The 20,975-nt window shown below is 42.2% G+C and overlaps 1 protein-coding gene across 1 annotated transcript in view; it reads right to left on the bottom strand.

Moving 5' to 3' along the window:
- Positions 1 to 20,975, bottom strand: part of crim1 (cysteine rich transmembrane BMP regulator 1 (chordin-like)) — a 130,463-nt gene that overhangs the window by 25,372 nt on the left and 84,116 nt on the right. The window contains exons 6-8 of the mRNA XM_072689568.1: positions 18,712 to 18,894; positions 14,242 to 14,439; positions 461 to 589 (exon numbers count right to left, since the gene is read on the bottom strand). Of these exons, the coding sequence (XP_072545669.1) occupies positions 461 to 589; positions 14,242 to 14,439; positions 18,712 to 18,894 (510 nt within the window). The remainder of the gene's footprint in view (positions 1 to 460; positions 590 to 14,241; positions 14,440 to 18,711; positions 18,895 to 20,975) is intronic.

Raw genomic sequence — 20,975 nt, 5'->3', positions numbered from 1 at the left:
AGCTGCATAAACTTTTGAAATGAATGTGATAGTTTAAAGAGACAGTCTTTTAACTATCATACTCATTTGGTTGCATATATTTGTATGCATTTAGGCTGGGAAGCTTGTGTGTCTCAAACAATGCAGAACTGAATTTATGTTGCTTGTATCAATTAACCTGATTTTTTTAGCAACTGTTACAACTAACACCACCATCTGTTACAGTTAACCCTGCCTATGGGGTAAGCTGTTACGTGCACACACACTTTGTAGATAACTAATAGTGGGAGCTAGCACAATTTGCTGATTTCCTTGCTTTAACAGAGCTCCTAAACCTGCCAAATAACAGGTGAGTTGAATCAGGTGTGCTTGAGCAAGAAAAGCACAATACTGTGCAGGAATCCGGCCCCCCAGGACTGAAGTTCCACACCCTGCTCTAATGCAGTGTCAATCAAACATGGCTTGTAAAATTAAGGCTCACTTGTTTTGCAGCTGCAGGTGCGGCAGCCATCCTGGTCAAGCCGGAAGCCGTACGGGCAGTCCTTCACTGTCAGCGTGCAGTTCTCCAGTATGCCACAGGCAGGGGGCGCCATGGTGATGTAGGTGGGCTCTGAAAAAAAAAAAGAAGAAGAAAAAAAGTCATACACACAAATTCCCCCAGTGGAGGTGAGTCAGGCTGAGTAAGTCAAAGTGAGTGTATGTGCATGCTCTTGCGTATGTGTGTGTGTGAGAGACGGAGAAAGAAAGAGAAAGAGCGAGCTGTGAGGGAATGTGGAGACTCATACGGGACGAGGCTTATGAGTCATGGGAGTTGAAAGCAATTTTCCACACACCCCTCTTCTTAGCTTCTGTTAATGGCTGAGAGCAAGATGACAGAGAGCACAACAACGAGTGACGGGAGAGAGAAAGAGAGAGAGAGAGAGTGTGTGAGTGTGCGTGAGAGAGAAACAACATATGCTGAAAGGCCCTTATCTATTTTCTGCTTTCCTTTCGTGCTCCACATACCGACATCCCATTCTAATAGGGATTCCTGGTGGTTATAATTTATTTGTTCAAATCCATTAAAAGATTATGGGAGGTTTTTAATATGGGCGAGCGAGCGTGCTGTATATCAGCGGTGCACGACCCCGGCTCGCGGTTTTAGGTTATGACAGTTCTGACAAGCCGCAGTGCCGTGGCTGTCATCGCCACTCTAAATCACGGCGCGCTTCGGCCCAACACTGCCAGGGAGCCCGAGCGGCCGGCCCGCTAATACCACCAGAAAGAGACGAGGAATCAGAAGAAGAGAGACAAGACGTTAAGGTCACTATCCGTGAGATGCTTTACTGAACACATACCTACAACTGACACGTGTAGCTTTCACCACGAAGGGACGCAAACAAGGTGGGACACATCTGTCGCGCCTACGTTCTGCAGACTTCTCACCTCAGCAAAAACTACAGCATTAATACTTAATGGCCTCTTTCAAATAGTGCTGAACAGACACCTCTGAACAGGAAAGTGCTCACTTCTGGTGATTCAGATATAGGTTTTTTATGCTCATAAACCGGTAAAGACTTTTCTCACAGCAATATGAGCTAAACTACTGACTGACACTCAAAACACTGTCAGGGTTAAAGTAACAAACACATGTAAAATGGAACCCAGAGTAACATGTATAACACCAAAAACTAACGACAGCCAGTGCTAAAAAACAAAACATATCAGCTAATTAAAGCTGCATTATGTAGCATTTTTAGCTTAAAATAACTGGTCCAAAATCATTGACCTGTAATAGAGAGAATAGCATCTCTATCATTGCTACTCTGGGCTCGGCACAATGCTAACAGCACTACGTAAGTTTAGTGAAGTGCGCAGGACAAACTGCGTAATGCTGCATAACCTGAGTCATATTTGTGTAAAATCATTTAAGATCCGCCTCAGACTACATGCCTCTGTCACTTTCAGTGACGATTCTATATCTCTCAGCTCATCCAGAAATGCATGTGTACAACGTATCCTTATATTTGGGGCAGGGGTGGCTCAGAGGTTAGAACACCAGACTATTGATGACAGGGTTGTGTGTTCAAAACCCAGGCTCAGGTATCCAGGGCTCTGGTATAGCCTGGGCGCCGCAGTGATGGCCACTGGGTCACAAATAGTGTCACAAATAGTGAATATGTTTGGCTTTGTCTTAGGGGTGGTCACAAAAGGGGAATTCCACTTCCCGACTATAGGTGGAGTGCAGGAGCATGAAATACCAATTCTTGCATAATGCTGCATTGACAGAAGGCCTGTTTCACATGTCATTTGGGAGAGAGTGTGAACAGATTATAGCCTGTAGACGTGAAGCTACATCAAGAGAATACACATCTGTTCTGTGTCACAAAGCAAAACCAATTAGTAAACAAAAAATGTGAATTCATCTCATGCCATGCTTGACCAAGTAGTGATAATTACTGGCATACTCTTTCAATGTGCAAATGCTGTGTATTAGAAATGTGTATTGGCAAGAACCTGGTGGTACAATATGATGACGATACAGATGTCATGACTCAATATATTGAGATACTGTAAGCAAGTTTTAGTAAAAATGTTATAGGATAACAAACACACCACCTTTTTATACTTTTTATACAATCAGAACAGTGGGACCTGAAGACAGAGTACAACACTGCCATCTAGTGGTTGGGGGTTTAAATACAACACAAAATGAACCACTGTCTGCCACCAACCTTAACATCTAAACCATTCATTAAGAAACTGAGTTTGAGAGTTGATACAGTATTGCAAAGCATTTCACGATCCTTCAGTATTTTTTTACACCCTTCATGTATGAATGGCGAACGTGTGCAAGCTGCAGCGCCAATCATGCAGAGGTAGAATATGTAAAAGAGTCTTTAGCTTTCAGTGTTTATGCTGTGGGCTCATGCCAGAAACCCACACTTCACGAGATGTAAAGACATTGATCTGTCACTTTTCTCAGCAGAAGGATTATTCATTAAAGAGCACTTGTGTTTGGACAAGCCTTTAACGGCAGCAGATCTACCAGAAAACATGTCACATCACATGGTTAAGTAGTAATTAGTTTGATGGGTGCTATGCATCGCAGAACTCACATTTTCAGGTTGGTGTTCACAACTAATTGCTATGTTTTTTTTCTTGTCTCTGGGAAATTTCTGAAATGTTCCTGGTATGCATTGCATATTCACTACTGTAGGTACTGTACTGTTAACACGGGCTCTGAAATGAAAAGCAAGGCAGTGTGGGGCAGTTTGGGGAAGGTCGACACTCGAGAACTGGTAATAATATCTGCCAATTGACAGTAAACAACTGAAAGGCCTGTATAAAGGAATCTTTCCCCTTACTTTAAATGTTAATCTGCCGAGGCATGACATTTCATGTCTTCCAAATCCAAATTTTGGGGAATGTTTAATCCTGAAACTTGTTTAAATAATGAATAATAATAATAATTTATTGTTATTATTTATATATAATAAAACATTTGATTAAATTAATTTATCACAACAGTCACCACTTTCATATCAGTCAAATCCGACTTTTAAGTGGCACAAATGTAATTTTTTGCCTAAATGTATTATTTCTAGGTGCATAAACACCAAAATCAGATTTTTGCAAAACAGAATTCATTCCTTTTAAACTTAACTGCTATTAACAAATAAACTGACCGGTGTCCAGTGATCTACAAACATGAAACTAAATTGCTAAGGCAGAAAGATTAGATATAAGAAACAGATTGGCACTGTGCAATAAAGTCTAATGTGATTTTTTTGGAGCTGTGTGAACACACAAATTTGGAAATCAGTCTCGTTCCACCTTAATGTGAAGATAATAAGAGTAGTCAAAGGCTATTAACAAATTGCAGAATGTCCACTCAAAGTGAATCACCAAAACAGAAAGATGAGATGAAAACCACAATCAGAATGTAATGTGAACTCAGTCTTACAACAGAACACCTTTAAAACAAACGAGGTAGGAGCGCAGCGTGGCCATCCGTAGCGGCACGTCCTGGAGTGACAAAGCACTGATGTTATGCGGCGGCCGTGGCCGAGAGGCAGCTGAAGCATGCCGGCTATGTGGGCCAGCGGTCAGAGGTCGTTTTGTTGATAATTCCCACAGGCTGTTTTGTGCGGAACAAGTGGAACAAGTAAGGAGGCTGAAGGCAGAGGAATTGCTATTATTTTTAGGACGAGAAATTTAATTAAGCAAGATCAGATAGAGGCTCAATATGACAAAGCCTCCTCTCCGTTCCTCTTTTTCCAGACCATTTTTTTCTGTCCATGTCTCTCTTCATCTGCCTCTGCCCTAGGTTATTTTGTCTCCATTGTTTATGGACCTTTTTTTTTTTTTTTTTTTTTTTAAATGTACGGTTATTATGAATTAAAAATGAGCTCTCTTTCTCTCTCTCTCTCTCTCTCTCTCTCTCTCTCTCTCTCTCTCTCTCTCTCTCTCTGGCGCTCCTGAGGCAAAGCTGCAGAGTTTTTTCTCTGATTCATTAAAAGGGCCGCTTTTCATTAAGGCTTGGGGAACGCTCAATGCCCTTTCCTTGATGGAGGCTGAGTGAGTGAGTGACTGTGTGTGTGGGAGCCTTGAGCAAAAAACTGAGACAAAACAAACACACAAATAAATTAAGGAGCAGATGAAGAAATATTCTTGTGCACATACAAAAATAGAGCCTGCCACACATATATGCACTGCTTGAGGTGTAACTCAGGTGTGGATCCCTTGGCGTCTGCGGACTTCACTAAGCGAGGTGTGAGCTCATAGCAGCTCGTCCCAGTCCGACAGTGCTTAATTACACACCCGGCGTCTGGCGCGAAAACTCCCGTCGGACAGGGAGAGGGGGGGTGTCACCTTGAGCGAAATGAGGTCTCCCAACAAATAACATTCAGGGAATAAAAATGCATGAGCACAGAGTGACCGGTGAGGGCTGAGGATCAGGCCTGGCCACAGCCATACAGAGCAGAGCCAAATCCACCAGGGGCCAGGGTGCAGTTGTTATGGCTGTGGCCCTCAAATTGTGTACAGACTGATACTAGGAGTTTTTCCCCCCTTAACAGTCATACTAATTAATTTATTTTTTATAGTCTATATATGAAAATGTAACATTTAGCAACAGTTTTTTTTCTTTTATATTTCATTCAGGAAGCGAATACGCAAACCAACCAATACACTTTGTATAGTTTTTTCTCCGGTCTCAGACAATGATATTCTCTACAACACTGTCACCCAGTGGATATAATCAGCACTACACACTCTGTTCAATGATGGGAATAAGGTCAAACAGCCAGACGTAGGTTTTACTGAGTTTCAATTACAGCAACCATAACAAAGGTCTACCAAGCGGTCACAATGCCTGGTGAAGGGTTAAACACATTCTATTGGCCAGGTAAATGAGCCAGTCACTGTGAAGCCATTGACACCTTGCATCAATGTACACTTTCAGTGACTGAATCACGTTAACACACTCAAAAGTTTGCATTACGATCAGATCACTCGACGCATACTGACAGGTGAAAGGGAAAGGGACCTTGACCTCGTTCAACACAGACCTGCAGACAATTACATACGTAATGCAGCAGAATGACGGAGTGACGCACAGCAAAGTTAAACCAACCAGTCTTGACCTCTCTCTCTCCTGTGTCCTTTGGACAGCAGTGACACTGCAGAGACCACAGAAGCTGCACGACAGCCTTCTCTTACAGATGCAGACGAACTACTGCCTGTTTTAAACAGTTTCCAAGATATTTGTCCAACCGCACCTCATAGGGATGCATTTTAGTGAACAGTGTAAGTGGATTCTATCCAGTTCCATGTTCCATGATCCAGACACAAAACATGTGTTAACAAAAGTGTGAGCAGGCTGTATGTCACATGGCCTTTTCAGATTTCCTCTACTTAGTAAATGAATAAAGGGCTAAAGAAAAAATTTATATGATAATAATATAATAATATTTATGTATATAAATATAATATAACTCATAAATAGTGCAAGAAAATCCAGCATACCCAAGACAGAACAGTAAAACTGGCCAATTTCAACCCCCCTAAATAGTCTTTTCAGCTCATAAGAGAAAGCCCTAGTTAAAGCTGGCGTAGAGGTAAATATGGTGTTGTTAATACTGCATTGCCACCCATACCAACTTCTTTCAAACTTCCTTTAAGAAAATCTGGAGTACCAGAGTCAGCTGACCAAACTGGAGCTATTTTGCTATTTTACTAGTAGTATTTGAAAACTGGGGATGCAAAGTCGGCTCCAATCTCTTCAGCTTGCTAACAACACCTTTCGCTGATAGGACACAGCAAGGAGCAAAATCTGGTAAGACGTGTGTGTATATATATATTAGGGCTTTTAACACGAAGTTAACACGATAATAACGCATTAACGCAATCTTAATTTAATGCGCAAAAAAAAGAGGGACCATCTGACTTTGCAGTACAACAGAGTGTAGCAGAGAAAGCATGCAACTTTTCAGGGCCAGGAATGGGGAATCACTGACACAATAGCACTAGTAGTCAGTGGTTTCAAAAACGCTTGAGACTTTTGAGGTCCACACACTCTGTAATTCTCCTTCTTGTGTAAGTGCTTCTAGCACACAGCAGAAAAGTAACACTTTCAGAATTCATACCGAAGTCAATAGCCCCACTCTATGATGCTGACCTGGTCACAGCCACACAAATACATGCACACACAAAGGAAACACACCCAAACACACCTTTACTCACATTCTCAAGAGGCTGTGTGGATGCAATTTTGAGCAGCCTATCATTTCCCTCATACTGCCCTCTCTCACCTGCTCCCCAGGTGCCGGCTAATGTACAGTGCTGGCAGCCGGAGCAGCAAAATGGCTTTTTCGCGACATAACCACCTCCTCTCAAAGTGTCACACACACATGCACCCAGGCTTATGTAAATGAGCGAGGGGGAATGGACAAAGAGTTCTGTAGTCCTTGCCAACAGGTATGGCTATTTTTAAAAGACATCTGTCTAGGGGAGAACGGGCATCGTTAAGGTCCCGCCTCGTGCAATTATGGGGCCGAAAATGGCAGGCCTGCATGAATAGGGGCTTTAAGCGAGAGGCAGCCTTGGCTAGCAGTCTCCCTCCTCGCCTCCTCCATTCTCAACTCGCTGTTCTGGAATCACAATGAAGGCGCTAAAGCAGCCATTGCACTGGCCAGAAAAAAAAGCATGCAACAAAAAAGAACAGCAAGGTCAGAAGGGCACGGTGTAGCACACTGCATTCAATACACAGGTAACATAATACAGCAAACGCCCTGCAAATCAATACGCCCTCTGTCCATAAGAAAGCCTTTCCAGAAAGGAGAGCGTGCAGGGCTGAGCCCGGTGCAGTGAATATACTCTTTAAATGCAGCCAGGGTTATCATTATTTAAACAGCTGTCTTTAGCACAGAGCCGCGCAGAAGGAGATGCCCAAATACACACTGTCTTACACTGAAACATAGGGTGGTTCATATCAATTACCGAGCCGGGGAGGCTCCTGAGTGGGCCGCACCGCCGTGCAGCGCAAACGTGCAAAAGCACACTGGATTTCCCTAAGCTTCCACACGGCACAGTGATGAGCAGCAGCCAGACACAAGTCCCTTTGATCCAAACCAGACAGCACATATCAACCAGGTGGGGGGGGGGGGGGTGGAAAGAAAGAGAAAGAGCAGGTAAGAACGGGAAAGAGAGAGATTAAGAAAGAGAGAGGGGGAAAGAAAGAAAATCAGAGAGGTGGAGAATGAAGGTTAGAGTGGAAGAGAGAGAGAGAAAGAAGGAGAAATGGAGTATGAGGGAGGGAGGGACTCAGACTATACTGCAGTTCAAGTGTTCATCTAGTGTAATGGGGCGACGGGGCTCCACCTGCCTGTTAGTCTGGTTCTCAAGAACTGTGTGTGCATAGGTGTGTGTGTGTGTGTGTGTGTGTGTGTGTGTGTGTGTGTGTGTGAGTGCGTGCGTATGAGAATACATACAGTACATGTGCTTATGTGCTCTCCACAGTCCGTCAGACCCACACCTCTAATTGCTTCACAGGCAGACAGCCACATTAAAGATTAATTCATGTGAAAAAGAGGGAGAGAGAGAGAGGGAGAGAGAGAGGGAGAGAGGCAGTGCTGCTTGTGTACATGAGGAAGAAGGCCTGCGGGCACACTGCTGCCTTCCTTCATTTATCCTCCTTTCTTCTTTTCCTCTTCCATCCCTTCTTCCAGGCCCAAATACTCAGCAAAGCTGCCCCAGTCAGATGACCCCAGGCCATACGCTGCTGTAATTGGACCCTTTGCATCCTGATTATAACGGAAAGTTATGAACGGACAGGAACTGGGACACGGTGTTCCGCGCAGTGTAATATTCATTTTCCAGCTATATTTCCCTCTTGCTGATGTATTGATCTGTAGAGAGGGACGTGCTGTGCTGGTCTGGATGTTTAATTGGAAGCAGGCCGGAGGAACAGAGACCACAGCACACACCAGACACCAACCCCATTACACCTGCTCACAGATATTCATACAGGAGTAGTACTGATAGTCACATCTAACACAGCAGCGATCGAGGAGGTTTACACGCCACCACCACTACATCTCTCCAACCCTAACCATTACACTCTATAGCCATGTCAAAAGGTTAGGACACCCCATGAAAAGCTTTGTCTTCAGCATATTCAGTTGTGCTCTCCCTGGGCCCTGGCTGCTGAAGACTAGCAGTATGACTGGGATTAAAACCAGCGATCCTCTGCTCACAGTCACAGCGCCTTATTCCGCAGGTCCAGGCTGGGCCCTCCTGAAGTTTCTTTTATAATTATTGTAAAAAAAAAAATCTTCCAGTTTATTTGTTTATTTATGTTACCCCCATCTTTCAATACTGCTGAAATGAAGATCAAATGCTCATACGTTTAAATACCCTACATGGGCAAAAGTATTGGGACACCTACATATTACACCTACAGGACCTTTTATGACATTCTGTTCTGAAACCATAGAAATTAATATGGAGTTGGTCCCCCCTTTGCAGCTCTAACAGCAGGTTAGGAACTCTCAGCAGAGCATTGGAGACTTTTATACACAGTATGCGCACTCTGTGACACTGCTCTGTAACTTGCCTGAGTGGCTGTGTGTCTAGGAGGAACGACATTTCACCACCTGACTTGTTGCAATGTCTGCAATCCTATTACAGCACCACACTGGAATTCAGTGAGCTTTTTAGAACCACCCATTCTTCCACTAATGATTATAAAAGCAGACTGCATGGCTAAGTGCTTGATTTTACACACATGTGGCAATTGGACTGAATAAAACACCAGAATTACACGATTAAGAGTCCCAATACTTTTGTCCATATAATGTATGATAAAAAAAGACAAAGGTTTGCATCAGGCGTGCTAATATTTTCACATGACTATGCACATACTGCCTCACCCCCATTTCCTCACAACAGTAAGCCAGTGGTTCTCCATCTCAAGTATGAGGAGCCCCAGGTGGTTACATAATTGTCTGATTGTTGTTATTTGAGCTGATTGCAATCATTTAAGTTGACTGCTTTCATTAAAATTTTCACAGTGGTAAGCTTTCTCAATCAAATGTTTACACTACATTTGGATGTGTCTACATCCACTCGGTTAAGGCGAATGTGTGTGAATGTAAGCTTTAGCCAGTCACATCGATGTTGAGCAAGATTGAGGAGAAACAAATCACTACAAAGCTATACCATACAGCTCTAAAGGTCCCAAAGTACACGGCCCTGCCAACTGTGCTTGCAAAGGTCTATCAAGTTACTGCAGGTTCAAGTGCACACAGCAACTGCCAGCCACATTTGCTTACAATACCAATTCATCGAGTTTTCTTGTAAATAACTCACTCTCTCACTGATCTACATGTAGCAGGCTGAACGTTCTCCACAAGGGGGAGCAAAAGAGCACTATAGGCAAAACTATTTACATTATTGAAAGTGAGAAAACTGGCATGAACCCACACAAGCAAGATCTCTCTAATGCACACGTTTACAGTTAAAAAGCCTCAAAAATGAGGTCCCACTGTATTTGAAGTGTCTGTTATAACTGTGTAGTTACACATTAATAAGCCAGACAACAACAATTTATCTACTGGCGATGTCTTCACTGTTGGATGGCTTGTTTTGACTCATGTAATTACACGAGCATCTCTCAACAGCTGTCTCAACATGTGGTTATACATGTGTAATAAGATTAGGATAACTGCATTTATATGAACTGCTGCTATTCCTTTTACAGCTATCCAGATACACTTGTGTAATTACAAGTCAAAAGTGAAGTTATTTACATAAGGTGTACTACTGTAATGCGTCTGTAATAACACATTTATCACCAGTAGTTACATCGTTATTACATGGATTGTTATGTGTAAGAGACTTAATCTAAAGTAAGACAGAAAATTGTAAATTTTATGTTACTGCTGCTCCAAGATGTTTGCAGAGGTGATCACAAACTATGAAAGCTCCTGTGGTGCTTCACATCAGCGACACTGCGTGTTCTTGTTTAAACTGGGAAGACTTAATAGAAGCAGTAGCAAAGGTGAGCTGACTACATGATTCGCAGCATTTCGTTCTTTGAGAGGATCCACCCGAATAACTGAGGCAGCTGAGATTCCACATGGCATAAAACATCAAATCTATATCCTCCAGCTTGGGCTGAGAAAATGCGCCTCCATTTCTCTGGCTTTAGCCATTCCCAGAAGACATTCATCATCTCACATAACTGCCACTCACCCTTCAAATGATTTTCCTTGCTTGTGTGTGTGTATGTGGATGCCTCTGTGGATGCATCTCTGTGATCAGCCTAACTGAACCTTGCGTACAAAGTCAAAAATAAAAATGTTCACTCAAACAGCATTCCCAAATTAAAAAATCCATATCAGTGTTTGTTTAATTAAAGCTTATAATTTGCAGTCAAACAGCGCAAAGCTTGCACTCCCCCCCCTCCCCCCCCAAAGTACTTTGGGGACAAGTCAGGGATGAAGTGAGACGGTGATCATCCAACATCCTGATCTCACTAACACTCATGCCACTGAATAAATGTAATCAAAACCTCACAGCAATGTTCCAAAATCCAATGTTCCAAAAAGAAAGCCTTTTGTGGACAGTAGAGACAGTTACTCCAACAAAAGGATAAGCTAATAATAATAACCTTGTTTTCAGAAGAAACAATGAAAAAGCAGGTGTCCCAATACTTTTGTCTATATAGTGCATGTGTGCTCTTGTTTACATGAGAGTCAAAACCTTATTTTAGCAAAAATGATACGATTTGTGTGTGTCCCTCAGTTTGACTTACCACCCTTACCACAAACTTGTTTTGTGTCAAAATGTTGATGTAATTGACATCAAATAAAGGATGTGACATCATTCTAGCCATCGGAGCAGCCAGGAACTGCCTGACCTTTCTTTTACATTGTTTATTTACTGATTTTTCATGTTAGACAGGGTCTGTAAAGCTTATCCCAACCACTCTGTCACGTCAAAAAAGATAACTCCGACAAATTTACTCTAATGCAAAGCAAATGATATCTTAAATCGATTGGCATGTGCACTACGTCAACAACTTGCCCACATGAAGAACTGTGGCCATTTTAGGATAAAATTTACCACCCTGTAACAGACCGCCCAGTCACACTGTATTGTGAATATGGCTCCCATGTCTGAATGAAAAGGATACTATTAAAAAGGATTTTACACCTGAGGTGGGAATACTGTGATGAACCTATCTTTCATGTTTTGTTTGCACATTTTGAAAATTGCAACGTGCATATGGCACACATTTTGCAGAATGACTAATGCTCAATTTGTCAGCCATGTCAGCGTCAATGTCGTGCCGAGAATGGTCCATCGCCCCAGTAATATGTGGTCAGCAAGGTCATATAGTGGTTCCATTCCACTGATGGACGGGGTAGAGCGTGGCTGACAGACTGCAGCCACAGAAAGGCTACAGTCAGGAACCGCAAACCTACATGTTCGTGTTTCATACAAAGTCAGTAGGTGCAAGGTAGGTGTATGTAATAAACACTGTAGATCAGTAACACTAATGCAAACCTTCATGGATCATGGGGTAGGAAAAGAGTAGGTGTGTTCACTTGCTGTGACATGGTAGAAATATTTCTTTGTGGATGGACATTAAAACCCATTAATCTGCAGGATGTCCACATGCAGACCCAAACCTCAACTGCTCAACATAATAACTACATGTCTTACATAGTTTCACAGTAAGCAGCAGGTAACAGGCAGTTATGCAGTGTAGGGGGTTAACAACAGAAAGTGTCCCACAGAAAAAAAATAAACACACACACACCATGCACTTGATGCGACCTAGTAACAAATGACCCACATACATACGCACACACACACATACACTGACCTACAAACAAAGCCAAAATGAACAATGAACACATAAGAGAGGGAGAGGGGCACTGTAGGACATGATATAAGACATGATACAACAAACACTCTTAGACACACACACACAAACACACAATAGTTGTTCCAATACCAGAATTTGCGCTGTTGTAGTATCAATAATGAATTAATTATAATAATTAATAAGTGTAGTATTACAATGCACCATAGCCAGAACCAGCCAAGAAAACCTCTAATGACCTGAACCTAAAGCTGCCTCTACACGATGTGAAGTCAACAGAGGCATTTCAATATAGTGTAGTACTGGGCGATATGACCTCAAATCAATATCACGATTCATTGAACATTTTACTTCTACTTTATGCTGATAGTTTTTAGAAACACAGCACCAGCTGTCTTCCCCTGCATGTTTTAGATATGCAAACAGGCACAATTCTGCCAGCCAAGGGTTCTCCAAAATTAGCATTTACAATTCAAAATTAGCATGCACAATTTATTCACAAACACATACACTGCTGTTCTTAAGTTTGAAATCATATGTCATATTAGATCAGTTATTTATATTCAAAACAACTCTAAATATCAGAAACTACATCTATTCAACATTGTTTTTTTTTAAAGTAAGAAAATATCAGTTTATAGAAGTACTGTGATAAGTTTAGCTGTACTGTATCGATTATTACTACTCATAAACGAGTGGTTAACATGTAAAGATTAGTGACAGTGGTCCATAAAGTCCAAACACTTTTTTTAAATTTAGATTTTATGCAGATGATGGTGTGTTTTTATACCAGAATTTAATTGGATAAAATCCCAATATATCATAACTGCTGTATATTGAATCATAACATCTGTACCGTGATACATATATCACCAGATTCTTGCTGATACACAGCCCTATTACAGTAAATTGGGAACAAAAAGAAATTCTGAATGATAAATCATTTAATGTAATTAATTATCTAATTATTTTGAATCTGTAGATGGCATCACCTTTTTGGAAATGTAATCATTCTGAATATTTATTTATTACAATTATATTATAACAGTCTTGATGTAATAGATTTATCAGTCACGCTGGAATCATCCACAGCTCTGTTCATCAGTCTGAACACATCTCAAATATCAGACTCTACTTTCCTATTATATATTTAAAACCGGTGGAGGTGCACAACACTGCCTCACTAGAACTTTCCCTAACCAAATGTCTTTCATTTTTATTGAAGACATTCCTTCCAAACTTTTCAAAGGCTTTTAAAAGCATTCGTGCGAGAAGAGAAAATCACTACTTTTAAACTGTTCTTCTCTTCAAATGCTGAGATCTCTGAACATGATCATTCCACTTATTATGATGGGAAAACTGCACAAAGTATCAAAGCTGGAAAGACCTAGCCTTTTGTTATGATCTTCCACTGAAAGCAGAACGCTAATGCACAGACATAAACTTACTTGACAGTGTGTTTGTGTTTTGTTTTTCAAGCAAATTACCTCCAATTCAAGTTTTCTACCCCTTTTAAACAGCATCAGGTATCAATGTACTACCTAGAAAGTTCACATTCAAGAACATGAAAACACGGATTGCTGCCGGATGGAAAAAAAAATCTTACCTTTCAATGGAGGTCAATTAAAATTTAAGATTTAATTTCAACTCAATCTGGAGCATTTCTAAAGGTCCATTTATCATCTCAATAAGTTTCAAATTATGTCAAAAGTGAAAAAGTTTTTGCAGGACAGTGACGATATGCCTTTTTAAATGTGGTCATTCATTATGGTTAAAGACGCTGCAGTCTCCACCACTAGGGGGCCTGCAAACTTTTAACACATCTCATAAGACCAACACACACAAATACACACACACACAGACACACACCAAAAACCTGTCCTTACCCTCGCACACAGGGCAGCACTCTCCGGGCACGGTGACTGGATTGAGGCAGCTATGGCCGCAGGCGGCCGCCACGCAGCGGGCCTCTCCACTCACACACTGACAGAACGTGCAGTCATCCTCACGCCAGTGGTCACCATGGGCCAGGATCTGACCGTTCACATAGCAGCCTGCAAAATTTAGAGCTGGAAAGATGGGATCTGCACAGAGAGAGAGAGAGAGAGAGAGAGAATAGCTGGTGAAAAGAGAATTCAACATACTGAAGGCTGATATGATGGGGCATGTAAACAGCATCAGTAAAAGCATCCAATAAAGTGCTCCACACTACATTACATCAACTATTCAACCCTCAGCACTGACAGTAAACCCAGCGGCGCTGGTGTAGGTGAGTGAAGCTGCAGCAAAGCCTCTCCAACAGTTTGACTTCACAACCTAAAGAGGCTCTGATCCATGGCACTGCAGTCTCTTTTTATGAGTCAGCTCTGCAATTGGTTGTACACAGCCACTATGTATAGAAAGACATGTGTTTTGGCTTAGGGACTAAAGTTAGGTGGGGGGGTGAACATGTTTGATGAGTTTGCACCTTTAGTTGGCCCTTTGGGTCTGTTTCCAGAGGGTATCCGGATCTACTTTAACCGGATTCTGTTTACACTTCAGTAAAATGCATGGCCAGTGTGACCAGATAAGATCTGATTTAACTTTCTCGTATAAAAAACCCACCAACACCTACAGTTTACTTCCTGTAAACACCAGGTTCTACAACATGGTGGAACAATAGATGGTTCTTCAGAAAGCTGGAGAACAGCTCCATCAGAAAGTGCAACAAAGTATTTAAACCACCACGGAACAAACTTTGTAATACTGCTCTCATCTACCAGTAAATAAGCACAAGCACAAATAGACACACACGAGGAAGACAGAGCAAGCACGATAAAGCAAGATCCACAGTAGTTATTACTCATAATAACGTTTCTTTCAACAGCCGTATTTACGCTTACCTGACGGAATCCGATCACAGAAACGCATGCCGTTTACACTTGTCTTTTTAAGTAATCGTGTGCGTCTTTGGGGGGGTTTACACCTGACTTATCATGCGGACAAGTAAAATCCAAACATGATATGAACGCCACAAACGTTAATGTGTTAGTGCCAGGTGTAAACAGTCTTTGTGAAGGGATATCTCTTCTCAATGCACTGCAGTATGACAGGTATAACAATACAGGGGTTCCGATTCAATATTTTGCAGTTATGCAAAACATAATATTGTGATGTTTCGATATATTGATATTTTCTTACACCCCTACCCTCAACGCCAACCCCACGTTTTCCATTTTTGGTATATCCGAAGTAATCTCACGCTGCTGATTTTCAGATTTTTCCCAGGATGGAAACTGGTGATATCTACTCTCTGTCATCTTGCTTCTCTCTGCCATTTTCTATGCTGCATGTGTGTGTGTGTGTGTGTGTGTTTGTGTGTGTTTGCTGAGTCTGACAGGCAGTTGAGGAGGAAAGGAGATGCACAAAGGCAGGTGAGCTTCTTCATTCAGTACCACTGTATTTTAATACCGGCATTGAGCAAATGTACATGGTCAGATACCCATCACTTTTCTTACCATGGTATACTGTAAAACTGGTTTCCGCTGCAATCGTAGAGGTGGAAAATTCCAAGTGATGCAAACCAACAAACTAACACAAGCCAAAAGTGTTATGTGAATATATCAGCATGATCATAAAAACCCACTCTGCTGAGAGAGGGTTTTATCCGCTTTGTTGGATCTTCCACTGCTCTTTGCGAGTGCAAAAACGTAACAGAGCTTATAAAATTCACTGCAGTAAAATACACTGAGCAAATATTAGGAGGGGGGTGGATGTAATGGTAACTTCATCTTAATTAAGCAGCCCGAGTGCTGCAGAATCATTAGGAAAACTCATCTCCACATGAACACAATCTGATAACTATAATATCAGCAGGCAAAGGTAGCGAGCTAATAGAAAACAGTAATATGGCGGGAAGAATCGTCTACCCAGGAGAGGCGCCGAGCAATCGAAATTACATGCTCCCAGGCAGACTATTAGGGCTTGTCTACAAAGTAAAACAACAAGCAGTTCCCTGAACTAATTAACCCGGGACGCTGGTTTAATTGGGAGAATAAAAAGTATGCGAAGAATTCATCACGCGCTGCTGCCAGGTTTAGTCGTCAGGGTCCTCGCTCATGCTTCATTTTTAAGGCCTTTCCTAACGCACTTTGTTTTCAAAAAAAATTCCTGCTGCCATTTAATTGCTCCACAGGCTTGTTCCGGTGGCGGAGGTGTTTATTAGCATTCTTGCTCGCAAAATCCGAATCAATTTGAGCCAGACAATAAATGGGAGGCGCAAAAAGCCCTCGGGATGCAGCGTTCATTATGATTCCTGTGACTGTAGCTGTGTTTGTACTGTTGATAAGTGGGGTCAGTTCATGAAGAATGTGTTTGCTTTTTTTTCCCCTGGAGTTTTTGATAAGAACTTTGTCCCACAACTTCTAGCATCAATTTGATCTTCTTTATTTTTGAGGGTGAGCTCCTAAATGATAAACAGCAGAAAGCAGGATGAGCAGCAGCTAATCAGAGCATAAGAACACTCTTAGGGAGCCAGGCATGAGCAACCAAAACAATAACAAATATGGGGAAAGGCTTATTGGAGAGAGAATCTCTGAATGTAGGCTGAGGCTGAAGCTCACTGGCACTGCTGCTGGGCTTTGAGCCTCGGAGGCTGTTTACACTATAACAGGCATTTCGATGAAGGGATCACATTCAGATTTCACTTGACCACATGAAAAGCTAGATGTAAACACCCCCAGGGCGCACTGTGATCGGATTACGAAAAAACATTCAGAGGTGGTCAACGATGCATCTCCACCACATTTAACACAAGTGTGGACGTGTTTTCCGTGTTCCAGACAGTTAGGCAGCACAGATAGCTCTACCTAAAAAAAGTTAGAACAAGTGATTACTACTGTAATAAGTACTGGATTCTTGCTCTCTCTCTTTTGCTTCCAGTATCTCCCTCGCTCTGTGTGTTTGTGCGTGAGTGTGCTTATTTACGGTAGATGATCGACTGCAGCTGGCAGTATCATTAAGACCCTGTTTACACCTGGTCACTTTGTGCTTCTTGAGTATCAGGATTTTATCTGGATAAGGCCGAGCCACGTAAAAGTGCAAGTGTAAAAAAGACATTTAAACCAGATACAAATCCGACCACTCAAACCACTTCAGGAGGGGGTCTGAGACGCATTTGATCCACATGTTATAACCGTCCCTCCACCCATCCCTCCAAGACTCATTCGACAATCAAAACCGGTTGTAGTAATTGCAGAGCAATGAGACAATTCTCATATTTCGTCCCACACAGCGATTTCAATATCAGTCTGACTAATACGGAGACGCATTGGACTATTGAGTGTAAATGCATGTGGCTAAAATCTTATCAGGATACACTCCAGATGCTAGTCACATGAACCAGGTGACCAGGTGTAAACAGGGTCAAAGTGAGGTTCTGTGTGGCTTAACTACTCGTCCACATTGTCTGATGAAGCTGTTAGAGGAATGGGCAAACCTGAAATTGTTCCACTGCCTTGTGGAACCCCCTATGTTCCTCAAAACCATACCACTTTAATGCAAAACTGTCAGATACAGGAAGTGAAGCAGAAACTATGTATGTGTGGATGTGTTTTTTATGCGGGAAATTGGATCTGATCTGGTCACACTGGGGACGTTTTTTTTGTGAAAGGTGTAAACAGAATCCTGTCAAAGCAGATTTAGATAGTATCTAGATATGAAAGGCATGTTTATGGTAGGTAGGTAAACTTTAGAGCTGAGCGATATGGTAATATTCTATATCATGATATAACATGATTTATTTTTTTCGCAATACACAATATTTATCACAATTACATGTAATGACAGACTAAAAACATTGGTAGCGACAGATTCTTAGAAACTCTCCCGTACTGAATAGAGTGATTTTTTTATTCAGCATCTGCTGCACTTTATCTCATTAAACCAGGCTAATTACACTGATTGTAATGAAACCTGCGTCTGAGCAGTGTTTATTAAGTACTAACAGTATCCTCCATGTGCTTAAAAAAGGCTGTTGTTATCACGATAACACACTTTATCACAATATGATACAATATTGTCATATTGCCCAGCTCTAGTGAACTCTCAGCTCTAGTAGAAGACTCTCATGTATTCCTCCTCTATCTACTAGGGCTATGGAAAGTGAGTTTAGAAAGTTTAGAACTGGAGGAAGGTGGAAGGTACAGCACAGAGGTGGCTGCCCACCACTCTGGGCTTGTGTGCCCCCTGCTCTAACCACTAGAATGAATGTGTCACACTGCCACAAATGGGTTAAATGTGGAGGGTGAATTCTGTACAGCAGATGAAGCATTCCTTTAATCATTATGACGGCGCTTTTCATGTGTGCATGTGGTCACCTTCACAGACAGGGCAGCACTCCCCCTCAGGTACGTAGTAGCGCTCGCAGTGGAGGACCCCGCACTGCGCTGTGAAGCACACAGACACACCTCCCTGGCAGCGGCAGAAGCGACAGGTGTCCATCCTGAACATGTCGCCATCGTGGTACTCCACACCGTTGAAGGTACAGGCCAGCTTGGTCTCTGAAACAGGAGAGAGAGAGGGGGGGGAGATATTGAGAGAGAGGCAAATGGTTAGGGGGTACACAGGGGCCCTCTCCATCATGGACCCTGTGTCCAAGAGCTTTCAGCAGCCGACATTCCAGACTGCCGATGCCAGTCACTATGGCAACACTGCAAGGTGCAAAATCCACCTTTCATCTGGCGCGTTATGCTGCCTGCGGTTGAGAGGGACGCACGTTCCTGCTTGAAAAGCCATTGTCTCCTTTCATGTCACCCCCAAACAATATAAGCATCATTCCGTAGTAAAGGCAGCATCAGAGCTCCAGCTCAGATCCTGGAAATGGATCATGGTTTGTAAACAAATGACTTGAAAAAATGCTATCAGCTCGTGCCTCTCTGTTCTCTCTTACGTTGGTGATGGATGATGCTGAAGTTGCCCTTGAAAACACGCTCTGCATCAGGAATCCTCCGTCTCTGTGCAGCCCCAAGGCCGGCCTGCATTCAGCGCTTCCTTTGACCGTTTCAAAGCAAGTGGTTTTATTAAAAGCCCAAGGCCCCCCAAAAAACATATCCCTCAATGCGGTGTAGAAACGAGTTTTGGCACCCTGTCTGCTGACGCCGCATCACCAGATCTTTAATTACAGATTCCAGAGACTTGTGTTGTCAATTAGTAGTGGTTGGATGCATTATACAACGATCTGAGCAGAGTCTGCACGGCTGTCGCGCTAGCCAGGAAAGGCGGCTGTACGGATTTGTTGAATTTGGTAATCAAATCTATCTATCTCCCATCTGTTTGCCACCCTGTCCCTCTCTCTCTCTCTCTCTCTCTCTCTCTCTCTTCCTCTTCAGATCCCACCCCTTTGACGACTGCTATAAATGAAAAGAACCTGGAATGGTCTGGAATGATATTTACACCCGATCCTGGCAATGACAGACTTCCCATTATTTGCTTTGTTCAAGACAACAAAACAAGCTGTAATTATTTACATCACAAAATAAAATAAAGCGTAGCTTCCAGCCTCTGTGCATTCAATACTAAGTACCACGAAGTGCTAAGTATTGACCAGCGTCTGCTGTGGGCCTTCATAATGACAAATGAGCATAAATGACACAGAGACTTTGACAATGCTAGCATTACTCAGGCAGACAGATGTTGTCACCAGTTTAATCAAACGGTTTCCACTTTGTAATGTATTCGACAGGCTCACATAGACTGATGTGTGTTAATCCAGCAGCCTGTATGAAGATAAGGTCTATGATGCGCTAAACTCCAAGCGGCCTACTCAGGCAGACCTACACAGGCCTACAAACTTCAGTCTAAGTCCAGTTTCTGTAGCGCCTTTTCTAAATCCAGTAAATGTTTGCCTTTGATTGTTGTCTCCTCTGAAAAACAAGGCATTTACAAAACCCCAAATCTGTTACATAACAGTCTTGACTCATCTTATGTACATTTTTGGCCTTTCAAGCACTAAATTAGCGACATGATTTTGGAAATATGATTTTTTTTGGTGATCAAATGCTTAGTTTCCATTATGGACAAACATTCAGCATGATTTGCAACATAGAATCATGCAAAGAAAGCGGTAGCTATCCACCCACAAGCTCCCACCCCAATGGCCCTCATTCATTTCCAATGAATAAGCTAGTGATCTTTTAGCGCTAGTCAACCCAGCCAACCTAATTCTTTTACTTGTGCAGTTGAAGTTACAGTTGGAATCGTCATTCAGAAGAAAATACTCATCATCAACATTAGAACTAGTGTCCCCAGGACTGCTGACAGAGTCAAGAAACCGTTGGTCCAAAACCTGTATACCTGTATACATGCGCAAAAAAGTATCAGGACTACAAGGGGTTGATCTGAATCTGAAAATAAAATGATAATAAATTAGCTGATGGTTAGAATTTCTGAAGAATAAAGTTATAATATTCCAAATGTTTTGCCAATTACATATGCATGTATGTATGTTCTCAACTGACGGGATTACCATGTTTCCCAGAGTTTTTAAATGCACTTCCCATAAGGAGCAGAGTACCACATACTCTGCTAAGAAAATCATCAGCACATCACACCTTCAGGAAAAATGACTCGGCAGTTGTCCAGT

This window comes from Salminus brasiliensis, chromosome 10 (genome assembly GCF_030463535.1).
Source record: "Salminus brasiliensis chromosome 10, fSalBra1.hap2, whole genome shotgun sequence".
NCBI classification, from domain to species: Eukaryota; Metazoa; Chordata; class Actinopteri; order Characiformes; family Bryconidae; genus Salminus; species Salminus brasiliensis.
This window is presented reverse-complemented; position numbering and strand designations above follow the sequence as displayed.